The 16,919-nt window shown below is 31.4% G+C and overlaps 1 protein-coding gene and 2 long non-coding RNA genes across 4 annotated transcripts; 2 read left to right on the forward strand and 1 right to left on the reverse strand.

The window, feature by feature from the left end:
- Positions 1–3,759: 3,759 nt before the first annotated feature.
- Positions 3,760–5,250, forward strand: LOC111025671 (uncharacterized). The gene is made up of 2 exons (XR_015790386.1): positions 3,760–4,803; positions 4,883–5,250. It is a non-coding gene; the product is annotated as an uncharacterized LOC111025671 (long non-coding RNA).
- LOC148211999 (uncharacterized) lies at positions 4,418–5,823 on the reverse strand. The gene is made up of 2 exons (XR_015790387.1): positions 5,036–5,823; positions 4,418–4,937 (listed from the first exon to the last, which is right to left on the reverse strand). It is a non-coding gene; the product is annotated as an uncharacterized LOC148211999 (long non-coding RNA).
- Positions 5,824–15,044: 9,221 nt separating this feature from the next.
- NDHL (inorganic carbon transport protein-like protein) lies at positions 15,045–16,469 on the forward strand. Of its 2 annotated transcripts, none has more exons than XM_022303566.2 (5): positions 15,045–15,256; positions 15,344–15,433; positions 15,548–15,658; positions 15,750–15,844; positions 16,119–16,469. In XM_022303566.2, exons 1-5 carry the CDS (start codon positions 15,110–15,112, stop codon positions 16,267–16,269), a joined length of 594 nt encoding a protein of 197 aa, XP_022159258.1. In that variant the 5' UTR covers positions 15,045–15,109; the 3' UTR covers positions 16,270–16,469. The 2 variants fall into 2 exon arrangements, with proteins under 2 accessions (XP_022159258.1, XP_022159257.1); XM_022303565.2 differs by having other exon boundaries at positions 15,055–15,256; positions 15,338–15,433.
- The last annotated feature ends 450 nt before the right edge of the window (positions 16,470–16,919 follow it).

The raw sequence follows: 16,919 nt of genomic DNA on the forward strand, positions 1-16,919 counted from the left end.
GGTCGTTAATATAGAGACATGCTAGTGGGGGTATCCTATAATGAGTTTTTATAAGACCGGACCATGAAATAATTAATCATTGGCTCTAACATTGTTAGTCAATAGGTTGTTATCTCATAGGATGACCAAGTAACTCGATCTTAATCCTGAGCGAGTTATGGCCTCCTGCATATAAGGGATCGTCCTTTGATTTGTATGGGTGAGAGTGACTCAAATTGCCAACTCAATAATCCTACCATTTTGGGGACGAGATCGAGTGGGGAGCTGGTAACATAACTACGCAAGATGAAATTGATTCAATCCCGACTTTATGGAAGTAGATGAGTGTGTTCCCTTACATATTGACTCTGGAACTTAAACAAGGGGCCCCACCCTCTCACTGGCCCGAGAGGGACTTCCGTTATTGGTCAGATCATAACCAGGTTGTTCATTAGAAGAGCAGTAGTATTTAAGGGGCAAGATGTAACTCAAGGGTACGTAAACCGGTAATTTGACCTAGCTAGAGTTACGAGCACTCATGAAAAATTGACTTGCCGTTAATGGTCGTACATCCATGGAAACGAAAATATTTTGCGGTAAGAAGAGTGCAGTTGCAGATCTGTAGTGGAGTGACCCAACATTAGTGAATGTTGATTAACTCGGTTAATGAGTTTAACTGATTAATCTCGCATCGTTAGAATTTTTTATCTGTAGGTGTAATTAGGTCCCCTTGCTAGCTCACAATGGATAAAACAAGGATTAAGAATTATGAGATAATTTGAAATGTTCAAATTATATAAGGGAATGTATATAATGTATATTTATACATTATATAAATATATGTTAATTTTGGATAAATATTCAAAATTAATTCTATGTATTTTGAGTGTGGGGACTAATGTTATGGATGAGAAAAATCCTATTTTCTACGTTGGGAATTCAAAAGAAGAAGATATCTTGATGGTCTTGGGATTTTCCCTAGATTAAGGAGAAGATATAATATATCCAAAAGGATAAGATATCTTGATGGTCTCAGAATTTCTCCTAGATTCAGGAGAAGGTATCCTGTATCTAAAAAGATAAGATATCTTTATGGTCTTAGGATTTTCCGTAAGCTAAACCTTAAAGGTACGCTAAAAATCTCTCAACATTCTTACTCTCTCAATCCCATACAATTGGATCCCACAATCCGGATTCTCTACCAGATACTTAGCGAGGAAGATCAAGTGGTGTTATCCCATCGGGTTTACACATAGAAGAGTATTCAAAGGTAAAATCCAACGTTCTTCCCTATTTTATATTTTTCTGTGTTTTAAATTTTCAAAAAAAATTCAAGAATGTGTTCTACTGCTTTCGCACCAGGATTCACATCCCTTCAGCTCATTCTTCAAAAGTTGCAACCTCGCATCATTTTTCTTTGAAAAGAGTGAAACAAATGTGTCCCATGCCACTTTAGGGGTCTCTGCATTCCTAATGTACTCCAACATTTCTTCATCGATAGTAGTTTTCGTAGCAAACATGACCTTACCTGCCCTGACCTTCCATTTCTTCAAGGCGGTTGCATCCTCTTGTGGCGTGACTTCACTACCTCCAACAACTTCCCATAAGTCTTGCCCTTGGAGATACGACTCAATGCAAGTGGACTATGTTTTGTAATTTTGCGTGTTGAACTTCTTGATTCCTCCAACAATTTGAATGTCTCCTCTCATCATCTTGTAGTGATGAATGCACTCCACAAAAAAGTATGTCCCAGACAACAAGCTTCATAGTCCCAGACTGTTGACAATCTTCAAAAGCTCCACCAAAGCAAACTATGCTAGCTTGGATATGATACCACTTGTTGAATAAATTAGCACAAAAGAAAATAAACAATCGTTTGAAGAGAGAAACTTTTATTAGGAAAGTATAAATGTAGACACTTTTTGAAAGAAAGCTCTCTCACACTTTCTAACTTTTCTCACTTTATTCGCTAGTTCAGTTGATTCAGTTCACTTGATTTACTATCTTCACTGAATTCACTTTCTTAACTTGATTCACTCTCTTCACTTAATTGACTCGCGTATATTGATGACATCCGTTTTATTTATAGGAGATGAATCCTTAGAGCTCAAGCAAAAAGATCTTTCTAGGCTTCTCTTAAACTTTATGTATTCTAGATACTTTTTTATAGTTGTTTTGTATGGTTAGTGTGTTGTATTTTAACAATACGAAGTGAGTTTTCTTTTTAAAGGGTGTAGTTTTTCTTCACTTTAGAGTTTTCCACGTAAATTCTTCTATTTCTTCACTATTTTTTATGCTTTATTTCTCCAACAATGTGGTGGTTAATTTGGATACAACATTTTTGTGGTCTTGTTTGGATTGAAAAGTATTAAAAAGAAGCTATGGCTTTTATCGTACTCTAGAGTACAATTAGTAATCTTTGTTCGATTTTTGTCATTCATTTTTAAGCTTGAGACGTAAATAACATTGGATTTCTATTTATGATTGTTATAAAATGGTAGGGAAATAGAGACCAATGACAAAATAGTTTTAACCAAGGAAAAAATCAAATTAGATAAATAATTAGTTAACATAGGATAGACTTGTTATTGTCCCATTTTCATGTTTCTTAAGAAAATTTTTCGACATGTCATCTAATAATTAGGGATTATTTTAGTTCAAGCACGCTTAATAATTTTGAAGTTCTTATGAACGAGTCACTAAAAGCAAGGTGAACATTATTGTTATGGGTGGTAGTTAGTTATAAATTCTTTTCAGCATCTCCTAACCTAACTTGCACAATCTTAAGATCTCTTTCATCTGGACCTAACGTTGGTTCATTTATTTACCCCAATTTCTCATGTGGATACGATGTCCGTTCATTTATTGTGAAATATATCTATCGATTTTTCAATGGTCCTTGTACCAAAAATTCAAAATAAGAGAGAGTAAATTTTCCTACAAAGGAAAGAGGAGAACGGCCTTTCTTGTGTGGTCCTCGCCTCGGTGCAATGGACACCAAGGAAAAAAAAACATATCGAGATTTTGTTCTAAAATATTTATTTATGATTATGACATTTTTATATACACAAAATTATTTTACAAGTTTTTAAAATCTCAACATCTAAGAAAAAAAGGAATAGAATATTGATTAAAAATTAGAATACATGCAAACTTCTCCATGTATATCTAATCAAGTACAAGACTTCAAATTTCTAACCCCTAGACTCCCAAATAGCGATAAATTTTCTAACGAACCCTAATACATTTATAGTCTATTAGACATTTAAAAAAAAAAATCAAGAACCTATGAACATAAAATTAAATGTTGTGCTTAATAATTCTTCACTCTTTCAATCTTTTATCTAATAATTAAGTCCCCAAATAAAAAAACATCTAAAAATTTAGAGACATGCTAAATACATTTTAAATTTATAAATCTATTAAATACTGAGTTTTATTATTATCATCAAATTTTTTTTTTTGTGAAAAGTAAAATATTATGAGAATTGGATAATGATGAGGAAGGGGAAGAGGAGGTAGCATATAGGGGGCAATGATGGGAGATTGGTGAAGCAATAATATTTGGATGGTTGTTGTTGAATCCCAACATGATAAGAAATTATAATTAAAGAAGATGTAAACATATATGGGGAGATGGAAATGAAATGAAAGGTGCCATACCCCAACATCTCATCTGTCACAGACAAATATGCTATATTGCTGCCGCATCATTCATGTCATGCCCATGATCTATTTTTCGTCCTTTCCATCGAATATATCGAAAATTATTAGGTAACATTTTTGTTTCTTATATTTTTGTTAATAAATAAAAATATAACTGATTGGTAACTGTTGTTTTGAGTTTCGTTCTTTATTTTTTTATTGGAAAAGGAAAGGGAAATGTGTTTGGTAAGTGTTTTTCTGGTTTCGTTCTTTATTCTTTCATTGGAAAAATAAAGGGAAACGTGTTTGTTTCTTGGTCTTTAAAATTTTAAATTAAGAAAAGTAAATTTTTATAGAAAAATTATTTTTTTATTAAAGTTTTAAAATTTTATGTTGTATTTATTTTTTAATATTTATTATGCTTTATAAGTCAAAGAATGATAATATAATCCTTTTATTTACGTTTTGGAAAAAAAATTGGAAACAGAAATGAGAAACGAGAAATTACAAACTTTTTTGATAGCATATTTGTTTCTTATTTCTTGTTTCCACTTTTTTTTTCTCCGTGGAAAGATAAATAGAATGGTATTTTTAACTATTTCTTGTTCTTTGCTAATTATTTTTTAATGAAGGTATAAGGTTAATTTATTGTTTTTTTTTTGTTGATCTCTAAATTCTATATTTAAAAATTAAAAATTATTATTATTTTTAATATTTATAATGCATTATATAAGCTTAAGAAAGGACCCAACAATATTTTTATTTATATTGAGGAACAAATTGAAAATGTAAATAAGAAATAAGAAACTTAATTTTATTATTTCTGAAATTTATATACAATATTAGAAACGCTAAAAAACATGAAAACCAAAAATATAGACAATTAACAAATGCTTAATTTGGAGGCAATTTATCGACCGCCATGTATCAGCATCTGGAGTCAACAACTATTAAGATGATAAAGACAACCCATTAAAGAGGATCTGACGAAGTTAAGTTTCCTCACACTTTGAGCTATCACACATTCTACATACTGGTTGACCTACGACAGGTACGAGTTGAGGTTAAAGAGTAACCGATGGTGCACATATGACAGGCATATTCTCCGACAAGATAGTTTGGTCCTAGGTGGTCAGAAGCCGGCCTGTCGGGAGCTCGTCGCCCCACCTCTCATAAAAAGTATGCGAAATATATTTTCTCTTAAATATAGTTTGCTATGTACTGACTAGAGCGTCGAAGTACTAACCCTATTTTGCAGGTCTTGAATACTTCGGAGCAACTAGTCCAAGCTTCGTAGATCCGAGTTTAATCACCTTTACAATCAAACAGCTTTGGTTTCTTGACAAGATGAAAACGAGAGATAAAAAGAAAAAACGAAAATATTACCAAATTTCAGATATTTTCTTCTCACATATTAAACGGCATAGATTCGTTAACCACATTGTTCCGCTGTAAGCTATTGGGATGCACTTTCCTCCTTCCTTTTGGTGGTGGGTATTGGGTGGGAGACTGAAATAACCCTCTCCCTTATATGGTGGGTGAGGGAACTAACATGAAAAATGGTGTCAAATCAAATGTTATGGAAGAAGAGAGGAACCTCACATATATTCATATATGTATTTGCAATATGTGTCTTTTTTGTTCACACACACCATGGACTTGTGCGAAGGAGACGTGGACCATACGTGGTGGTCGACGTCTCTCTTTTTTCTCAATAATTTTTCGCATCATTTCTATTTGAGTGGAGTAATATTTATATTAAGATCTCTCTCCATTGAGAAAAAATTGTTTCATGTCATCTACATGGATGTTGATAATCTATTGCCAATCATTTTTCATGGTAAAAGTGCATGAGAATTTAACCTATTTAGTGGAGAAGGACTGAAATATGCTTTTTAAGTAAATATGATAATAACACAGAAAAAGTAAATAAATATGTGGAGAAATTTTAATAAAACTTGTATTTGTGTGTAACGAATTAAAACAACCATATGGAACAGTTTAAAATGAAATAGGACTCATAAAAGATGGGTTTTGTAAACATTGAAAAAGAATGTGCTGAATGAAGGGTTGGGTGTAATTGGAAAGAGCTCCTCAATTTGAACCAATATTGCTACATATATTTGATATGAGCTGATGAGATATTTGTTGTGGATCAGATACGATTGTGTTTGCCATGTTTGACGCAGCTAAATAGATACTAACTATTCCTTTGGTAATATTTCCGTTTCTTATTTCTCGTTTCTAAGAAATCTAAGGATTTTGCAACTAACTATGTTTCTTGTTTCTCATTTTCTTAGAACATTCTTAAAATTGTATAGAAATTTTGAAAAAAACCTAAATAAGTTTATTCTTTCTGGTTCTTATTTCATTATCCCAAAATATAAATAAAAAAGATTGTTTTATTGAATTCGTGGATGTTGAGATTGTGCAACTCATTTTTCTTTACTAAAAATGAAGAAACAAAAACAAGAAATACATGACCGTTGCTAAATGAATCCTAAGATATCAAGTTATTGGTCATGCTTTGAGCAAAGACATATATTTCAATCGTTTGGCCCATTTGAGCCATTTTGAGATGGGTCGTATGATGAACATGTGACATTATTTGAGGCCTCGATCGTAAAAGAGACTTGTTCAATCTCTATGAATATATAATATACCATCTATGTAATATTTTTTTCCATATTCAACTTTTATTCTACTTTTTAAAAAGGTTTGTAAACACGGCTTTCATTGATGTACTATTTGCTTGTCATCTACATTTTAAAATCTAAGCTAAAATTTGGAAAAACAAAATTAGTTTCCAAAAAAAAATTTTCTCATTTTTAAAATTTGACTAAAAATTCACCTATCTTTCTTACATACTACGTATAATTTTCAAAAACTAAAAATTAAAAACGAAATTATTATCCAAAACTCTAAAGATTTGAATCTTCCATTCCAATTATAAATTATGAAACAAACCATAAAAATTTTTAATACAAAAATTGGATTATGAGACAAAATTTCAATTCAAAACCAAACATAATCATGATCCATAGACCCTAGCTATTTATTGGTAGCAAAAGAAGATGCCTTATCTTCTCTTCTTATCATTTGGATGCAAAAAGTAAGTTAATTTAGACAAAAATTTATTAATATATACGCACATTATTGCAAAGTTTTCAAATCATTGAAATCGAATAAATCAAAATATATGTGTAGTTGCATTTTAATTTTATCACAAAAATAAAAAATATTATTAGTTACATATTTGGTAACGTTACGTCTTCTCCTAGACTTTTATTATGAAGTATTAACGAGTGTAATTAATTTAATTACTATACAAGTCTTATTTATGTGTGTTGAGACATCAGTTTTTATTAGTGCAATTACTCTCTCTTAATTAAGCCTCGATTTCAATTATTTCCTTGCATGTTCATGTTTTCAAGTTTTGTAAATTGAATACCTCATAGTTCAACGTTAATTAACGTATGTTTCTAATTAAGTGATGTATAAAATATTATTATTTATTGAAGTTTTTAGATATCTATTATTTTTACTTATATTTGAAATGTCATTAAGTTTATTCAAAATGTCATTAAGTTTATTCTCATAAATTATTTGATTCTGGAGTGGCGCTCATTTCAAATCTGTCAATGCAAATAATAATTAACACATTTATGTTTGTTGAAATGTCAAAATCATAACTGGGAAGTGTTGAAAATTGAAATAATAGTCGAAAAAGGAGAAAGAAGACTCTAGAAGGAAAAAAACATATAAATTTACACGAAAATCATAATTTTCTAAACCAAAAAAAAAAAGGAGAAACCTCGAGCAAAGAGAAAAATCCATAAAATTGATACAATACAACCTCTTAGTTTGAGGTATATGTCAATTATCGCTGAATTATTTATACTCGCTTTGACCACATTATTTTATTTATAAAATTCTTAATGATTCGTAGATAAGAACTCTAATTTATCCAAGAATAAGTTAGGTCCCATATCTAACTCAATTTCAATATCTATGTTAAAGAATAAAAACTATAAATGGATTAAGATTAGATTGGTTATGTGCAATTTTTCAAGTCTCGAGAATAAGTTAGGTCCAATATCTAATTCAATTTTAATATTCATGTTAAAAAATAAAAACCGGAAATGGATTAAGATAAGATTTTTTATGTGCATCGTATGATTTTGTAGGTCTCTCAACTTAACCCAGTCTTTAAACCTAAATTTGGTATGTGACTTAAAATTTTAGCCTTTGGAACTCTATTATTAAAGACACCAGTTTGATAACTACTTTATTTTTTAAAATTAAGCTTATAAAAACTACTTTAATTGATGTGTTTCTTTATTGTGTTATCTTCCTAAAAACAATTTCAAACTATAATGTCCAAAGTTTTGGAAACAAAAAGAAAGTGGTTTAATTTTTTTTTTTTAATTTAGCTAAAAATTTATATGTATTTTTAAGAAATATAAAAATATATTAAAAAAATATGAGAAATCAAACATTACTTTTACAAACTTAAAACAAAAAAGGAAGGGGTTATTAAGTGAAGTTGAAGCAACACACCTCGTTAATGAATTATAAACACAAGAAGTAGATATTAAAGCTGCATACTCACTTTTCTATATAACTCTTTCCTCTGTAATTTTACATTATTCTAACACAAATTACATAATCTCGATCAAAATAATCTGATTTAGGATTAAATACTATTTTGGTTCATCTACTTTTACGATGAGTTTTTTTTTTGTTTTTATACTTTCAAAACGTTCATTTTTATCTTTTTACTTTCGAATTTTATTCATTTTAATCCATATACTTCAAATTGTCCTTTATTGGTTCTTGTCCTTTTAAAAAGTTATTAGTTTCACCAATTCATTTTCATTTTTATCATTTATTTCAATTACAATTTTAACATAACACTTCACTCATAAAATTTATTGAAATATAACTATAGAGGACGAACCAAAACATACCTTTTGAAATTTAAGTTAAAATTTTACAAATAGAGATTAAAATGGTCACTTTAAAAGTATATGGACAGACCAAAACGTACCGTTTGAAAGTAAAAAAGTTTAAATGAACAAAAGTTGATAGTATAGAGCTAAGATCAATGACACAAGAATCAAGATAGGATTAAAACATATAATTTACATCATTCTTTTTTATTTTTATTTTTTAAGGAAAACAAAGTGAAGTGATTATCCATTATCCAGATTTAGTTGAGAGTTAGTTGACATTGTAGTAATTTAGTGCCGACGTGAAGTGTAAGAAAAATTAAAGTTCAGTGAATCTTCACTATTTAGCGATAGACTTGAAAAAATAAAAAAAAATAGTCAAAAATGGGAAGCATTTAATAATAATAAATTTGATAAATTAAAGAAGGGAAGTGGGGTCTTGTCCAAGTGGGTCAAACCTTGTCGGTCAATTACTTCTTTCCAATTTCATATCAATTTTTTTGTGTGCGATCCAATGATGTGATATGTTTTTCTTTTCCTTTTTCTTTTAATTAATCAATGATAATTTATTTCTTAAAATACTTTTTTTTTTTTCTGATATTTTTTCTGCCCATACCTTTAAAAATTACAAGGCATTTTAAAAAATACTTGAGTCTCTATATCTTGTCTAAGGTTTCATATATTGAAATTTTGCCTAAGACTCTGTATATTTCTTTTAAATAAAATTTAGATGATATATTCATATTCTATATTAAAGTCTTTCTATTAAAATTTTGTTTAAAACTTCATATCATCTCATCTCGAGTCGTTCCTGAAATATAATACGTTTTAAATTCTACTGCAACAATAAAATCCATCTTTCATTTTTTAAGCAATCATCATGCTAAACATGTTTATAAATTGAAAAAAAAGTGATTTGATATTGAAATTTGGCTACAATTCTATAAAGTATTGTTAAACATGTTAAAAGTGTGACCTGGAAATTTTAGACTAAAATAGTTCGCATTTTTAAGTAGAAAACTAAACAAAATTTGGCTACCAAGCCTCATGTTAGCCTTATTATCAGATTCGAAGTCCGAAAGTCAGTACAAGCTCAATTCAGGTTCAATTCAAATCCAATTTAAAGTCAATGTTTGATAACTCGACCCAATTCAACCAATCCCTCAATTGGATTGGATATGGATAATGAGTTATGATCAAATATTATCAACCTTTAGATAGTGTTTGGATCAATCTGATCCAATATAATCAAATATTTATTATTATTATTATAATATTGTATATATATACCTATATTAATTATTAATATATAATTAATTAGTATTTAGGAATATTTTTATTGTCATTCTCATTCTCCAAAATTTTTTATATTAATATAATAATACAATTTATTTCTTTAAAAATAAAATAAATGAAGTTATTATTATTATTATTATTATACAATTTTTTTTTATAAAAGAATAAAACAAAAACATAAATTCTAAAGTCGAGAACTTAAAAGAAAATTATTATATGGGTCAATTCAAGTCCGATCCAAATTTTCAATTCAAACCCGATCCAATTTTATTCATTGAATTAGACCGTAAATTGGTCATGAGTCTAGATTTTAGTGATCGGGTCGGTCCAAATCCGACTCAAACAGTACTTAAGGTCCGTAGGACTTGGACATACTTGGACCTTTTTTCTTTTTTTACCAGCCTGAGGGTGAACCTCATGTAACTGATTTATTTTTTATTTTTTAAAAACTATACTATCTACTCAAATTTCAAACAAATAATAATTCAATTAATTCTTTTTAGAGTGTTACATCACAAAAAAAAAAGAGAGAGAGGATCGAAATCCGTGAACGATTTCTAAGGTCTATGAATAAAAGCTATTTACATCATACAATTTCGAGCATTAGACTCATACTTTGAATAATTTGAAAAATAGGCCAATCCCCATTTCATTTATTGAAAAGTAGCCCTTTCTTTTCACATGTAGAAGGTTGCCAGTTCCAAATTCATTGTATCAAACCAACAACCATTCCCAAATTCCTTTCATTTTCATCCAAATTTTGGAAGAGATGTTTCATTCACCCGTTTCAATAAGTTTCTTTATTAGAAACCTTAGTTGCAGAACAATTAGTGCCAGACTACGTGGTCTCGAAAACTTCTAGAATTCACCTCTTTAAAACTTTATCAAAAATAAACTCATAAGCCAGCGTGCATACTTCTTTTAATTTGTATTTCTCTCATATCAATAACTAATTATATATACATTCCATACATGTAATTTATTACACAAACATATTAAAGATTGATTCACAATAAATGGTTAATAAATTTGAATCGACAATCGTGATCAAGGAGAGACGTATCCTAAGATTTAAATAGATGTCACATCTCAATAAAAGAGATGTGTGATTTAATTCGAGGAATAATGTGTAAAAATTCATCTATTTTCAAAGTATATATTAAATAATATTATAATAATAGTTGTTGCTACAAAATTGAATTGGAATATAGCATAAAATAGAAAGTGACAAGTGAATTTAATTAGAGAGTAGTACTCTAAAAAGCCTAAATGGGAAGGAAAGCATATAGAGGAATACAAATAGAGGTTTTGCTTATACAAAATATGGCTTATGTACTCCCTCAAAAGTACTTTTTAAAAAAGCCTCACCCACTGATTACTAGTGTGGCTACATTTTCAGCTATGAGTTACAAATATGATGAATTATTATTTTTCATTTTTTTATACTTTATATTTAATATATATTGTTATTAACATGGACATAGTTTAGCGATTAAGACATCTATTCTTTTTAGATGTTAGAAGTTCAAATCTGCGTCTCACAATCCTGCCAACTTAAACATAATTCAATTGGCTAAAGTTTTGATAGGTGATTTGTTATAACTTCTTTTGAGTGTGTAAAGTAGTTTTAACATCAAATTTTTAATTTTGTCTTATTTAATATTAAGACTTTGTGAAACTAAGATTAAAAGTCGACAGCCATTTTAGATTTAGAAAATTGTGAATACCTTACCAAGATCATTATTGGAGTATGTTTAAGAAAAATTAAAATCTATAAAAAATTTTTATTTTTTAAAATATTTGTAAATTTATATTTTATAAAAGTAAATTGATATATAATACTTCTATAAAATCATTGTAATTTTATTATTTAAATATATAATAATATGATATATTGAATTTAGATAAATTGGTAATTAACCTAAATATTAATTAACTCTAATGTAGCCATTATTAACTATAATTATAGTAATTAATGATTTATGTGTGTTTTCTTTAAAGGTAATGATTTATGTGTTCTAAATTTATCTACTTTGTTTTATTTTTTAATAATATTTTATCAAAATTATGCTAAACCCCTCTTTTAAAATCGAATATAAAACTGTTTTGTTTGGGTTTGAATTTTTCATTGCTGAGTTGAACCAAGGAATAAAGATTCGGCCCATTAAGAACCAATCTCCATCGTGTTAATGGGCTTGAGTATTAAACGGGCCATCTCAATCCCAAAATCGAGAAGAATTGTGTGTCTTTTTTTTTTTTTTTTTTCTTTTCTTTTGAGATAAATAATATAGACGGTTTAGACCACCTAATTATATATATATATAAACGACTTAGCTCTTAACAATTTACAGACTTGTCAAAATAGAGGATGAAGTCCATGTAAAAATTATCAAGCTACCATGTTCACATATTTTTAATAAATAAATAAACAAATTACAAATAGTGAAAAAAACCCCAATTTTAGGTCATCTTCCCCACATTCAAGAAACCATAACCTCTTTCAATCACTGAAAGGTTGTTGATAGCTCTTGGAAAAGAGGCTCTGCCGTTGGTCGAGGAACCTGTTTGGGATTTTGGAATGAAAATAAATGATAGAGTGCAAGTGTATAGCCGTCACTATTAGTAAATCGGAATGAGTATTCCGAGTATCGATCCTCAGGGACAAATGAAGTCTTTTTAATGAAAATGATGTTGATCGGTGACTTTGCAATTGAATTCGAGGTAACAAATATCAAAGATAATGTTGGTTTTGGTACTTTAAGACTCAATGCAATAAACTCAGCCCAATTACTTCAAATTAGTTAAAAATACAATAACTTTTTCCAACTAGGCGCCAGACGTCTCTCATGAATTTTCTTCGGTTTTGCTTCGCCATCTTCTTATGTCTAAGTGATTTTGGAGGTATAAGTTCATCCCTAATATGTCTATTAGAAAATTGAACTTAATTTAATAAAAACCAATCGTAACCTTAGGTCGAGGTCCTATGTGTAGGTTATTCGAGCGAAACCTTAATGTGTCTAAAGTGTTTCTCTCCAAAATTAAATCATCAAAGTCGTGAAAATGTATCTACCCTTTCAGTATTGATGCTTGGTTAAAACATTAATTGGTCAAATCAAGTTTTAACTTTTATAAAACAACTTTAAGTGATAAAAGAAAACACCTTTTGTCTTGTTAGATTTTAAAAACTTTAGTTAACTATCCATAGCCGGGCTTGGGAAAATAAATTTAGTTCATAACTTTAGAGTAAAAACAAAATTTAACATTGATGAAAATAAGAGACATGATTAAAAGATGAATAGAATTTAAACAAACTTGAGATGATGGAGTTGTAACTCCAATGACCCTAACCCGTTCTTTTTCAAGATTGGGAAGCAATACTCGATCGATTCCACAAGATTGTGTAATTACAACGTCGTAATGAGAGAGAGAGATGAATATCAAAGAACTTGCTGGAATTTTAATTGAATAAGATCAAACTTACCATTCAAGAACAACAAGCTGGAAAATAAAAGATAAACTTGAAATAAACAAAGTTTAAAACAATAACAACTCAAAACTTAAAGGGAAAACGTAAATAAGCTGAGAGTAAATGTCTAAAGCCGAAATGATCACTTGAGGATGATAATGGAAGTGAGAGGAGCTGCTGAATTTACAATAACTTCAAGGCGGTTACTGTTAGGAGGTTGAGACATTCATGGAGAGTCATCACTTTAAAACACCTTTTAGTTGGTGTGTTGTTGAATTAGCAAACATCAATGCATGGAAGACACGTGGAGGGGCTTCCGAGTCTTTGAACGCAAGTTGCGCCCGGAGCCATCTGGCCGAGGGCACGTCTGCCTGGGCGTCACGCATCGCTGCTCCCCCTCGCAACCCCTTTGTTGGTTGCTGTGGGTGGGGGCACACGCTGGCCTTCCGTGCGCACCGTCGCGCGGATGGCTTAAATCCGAGTCCTCGGCGCCTGTCGTCGCGACTCTACGGTGGTTGATCAAACCTCGGTACCGCATCGCGGCCCCAGCCAACGTGCCTCCTCTCGCTCGCAAGGGAAGAGTCGACGAGGCCACTCAGACCGACCCTTCGAACGTCGTCCCGAAATGGAGGCGATGCTCTCGACGCGACCCCAGGTCAGGCGGGACTACCCGCTGAGTTTAAGCATATCAATAAGCAGAGGAAAAGAAACTTACAAGGATTTCCCTAGTAACGGCGAGAGAACCGGGAAGAGCCCAGCTTGAGAATCGGACGCCGAGCTTCAAAACACATTTTACATTAAGGGCATTCTCCGGATTGGGGAAGGCACCAGTTGCCTAGCTCTGTATTTTTCTGCACAAAATTGTAATTTCCGTTAGAAATCAACTCTAAATGACGTAAAAACGTCTTTTATGCATGTATAACCTAAGATAACTCCAAATGAAAGGTTTTAGACACTATAATAAGCTTAAAATACGGTTTCTGAATGTAAAACGTTAGAAAACAATACCAATTTAGCTTATTTTTACCCTTATAAATAAGGGAAATCAGAGCCACACCTCTATACGTTGTATTACCATGGAGATCATCGTCGAGGTTGCCATTGTCAGAGTGTCACGTGCCGCGTGCTGTAGGTCAAGCATGAGGCCATTGACTATCAAGTTCACGAGATTGCCGCACCATGGGTGTCGTCACCACTGTAGAACCAACGCAATGGAGGGACATCCATTTTGTTTGGGTTTGAATTTTTCATGGGCCGAGTTGAACCAAGCAAGAAAGATCCGGCCCACTAAGAACCAATCTCCATCATGTTAATGGGCTAGAGTATTAGAATGGGCCATCTCAATTCCAAAATTGAGAATTGTGTCGTGTGTGTGTTTTATTTCTCCTTTATCCATTCCCCACAAATTTGAGAACCACGTGATTTTTACACCACACAAAATAACAAAATAGTCTACAAAAGATAAAATCAAAACGTAAAAATTTGGTTTCAAAACATACAAAATAATTAAAAATTTAAGTTATGGGCTTAGATTCTAGTAACTGTAAATCGTATTCGAGGCGCATGTGATTTTGATATGGATCAAATTCAGGCCTTTACTTCTTTGACTCGGCTCGCGTGAGTTGTTTCTCTAGCATAAATGGCAAGTGGGAACTTTGAAGTATTTGCAGATATGACCTTGAAGTCTACTAATTTTCCCTTGTGTCCTCGTGGAGCCATAGAGAAAGATAAGACTTTGAAAAGATTGAGAAGAGGGTGTGATTTCAGAGTTATGAATATGAGGTGCTGCCTTGGCCTTGGCCTCCACATCCCCAGGGCCTTGCCTTCTCTCTCCTCTTCTCAATCCCTCTTTCCTTCTCTCTCTTCCATTTCCAAACTGCAGAAATTGCCGTCTAATTCTACCCCCAACAATAAAAATGTCCTCTCTCTCTCTCCTCTCCCTTCTTTCTCTCTCTTCTTCCTTTTTTTTCCTCTCTCTGAACTTAATTTTTGGGTGTAGTTTCAGGCAGTGGCAAGCATCAGTGAAGATCCCATTGCCAATGTTCACCAGAAGAAACCCAGTTTGGCTTTTCAAGTTGCAGCCCTTTTAGCCACTGTGAGCAAATCAAGTTTGGATTTTGGAGTCTTTTTTAATTCAAATTTGAAATTTAACGTGATGAAAAGATTAAAAAAAAAAGATTTTATTTTATTAATTTCTTTTTTGAAACAGATTGGGGAGCCAGCAAATGCTGTAACAGGAGACAACAACCATGAGGTTCCACTGTCATGGATTTTGACACAATTGGGCATTGTTGGATTCTTTTACTTCCTTGTCTTTCCGGTAAGAATTCCTAATTTTGGGATTTTTTTTGGTTTTTTTGAAATTTTGTTTTTGATAAATTGAATTTCCAAAATTGGTGAGTTTTTGGCAGCCAATCATCATGAACTGGCTGAGGATAAGATGGTATAGAAGGAACTTGTTGGAGATGTATCTGCAATTCATGTGTGTCTTCCTTTTCTTCCCTGGGTAAGTTCTATTTTATTTTGATGGTAGAAAGGCAATTAAAGGTATTTTTATGAGTATTTCCAACAGCACTGTAATAAAAACAGCTTAATTACAACAAATAACTTTCATCTATATTTGGTTTATCTCTTAATAGTGTTTCTTGATTAAGTAGTTTGAGCTAAAAGTTCTCTACAAATGCTTTCTGACAAAGCACTCTAGATTCTTTTATGCTGTCCTCAAACATTATGGTTTTGATGGAGAAGTATGGTAAAAGTGATTCGCTTCTTGGTTGCAGAATTCTAGTGTGGGCGCCATTTCTGAACTTCAGAAAGCTTCCACGAGATCCATCGCTGAAGTATCCATGGGCGACGCCGGAAGACCCATCTCAGGTCAAAAATGCATACTTGAAGTACCCATTTGCGAAGCCTGAAGATTACGACTGGTAACTGTTTGTAAAAATGCCTCTTCCAAACCCCTCCTCCACTTCTCTTTCCTCTGCATGCAGCTGCACCACAAATTTCTCAAAAAAAAAAAAAAAAAAGCTTTGCTTTGTATTATTTATATTGTAAATGATGTACGCTTAATGAAAATGTAAGATCCCGTTTAATAACTTTAAGCCTCAAATAGTTTCTACTTTGTTCTTTAACTTTGCCCTCAATCTTTTCATTTAGTTTGTTTTGAAATGCCTAATCAGTTGACAGCATTCTTGTTTAATTTATTTGATTGCCAATTTTGCCATTCAATTTTACCTTTACATTTTATAAAAGGGAGCTTACAAGAGTAGCAAAAAGTTAATAGGAATTTACAAAAGTAGCAACTAATTTGGAGGTCCAACCTATGCATAAAAAAACAAAAGTCTAATATACCTTTAATGAACATGGAATCTAAACAATGATATATGGGTGTTTAGAAAATCTGGTAATCCGAACAACCCAATTCAAGTTGGGTTAGGTTAGGTTAGAAACTATTTCGATCTGGACTGGATTGGTTTTTTCTACAATCGAAATTTCGGTCCAGTTTATAAAAAAATTTGGATAGGTTCAACTCGAATCGAACCGAGTGTAAGGAAGGCTTGAACCTCTAACCTTGTGGTTAA

This window comes from Momordica charantia (genome assembly GCF_013281855.1).
Source record: "Momordica charantia cultivar OHB3-1 chromosome 4 unlocalized genomic scaffold, Mcharantia_2.0 BLBB01000004.1, whole genome shotgun sequence".
Lineage (NCBI taxonomy): Eukaryota > Viridiplantae > Streptophyta > Magnoliopsida > Cucurbitales > Cucurbitaceae > Momordica > Momordica charantia.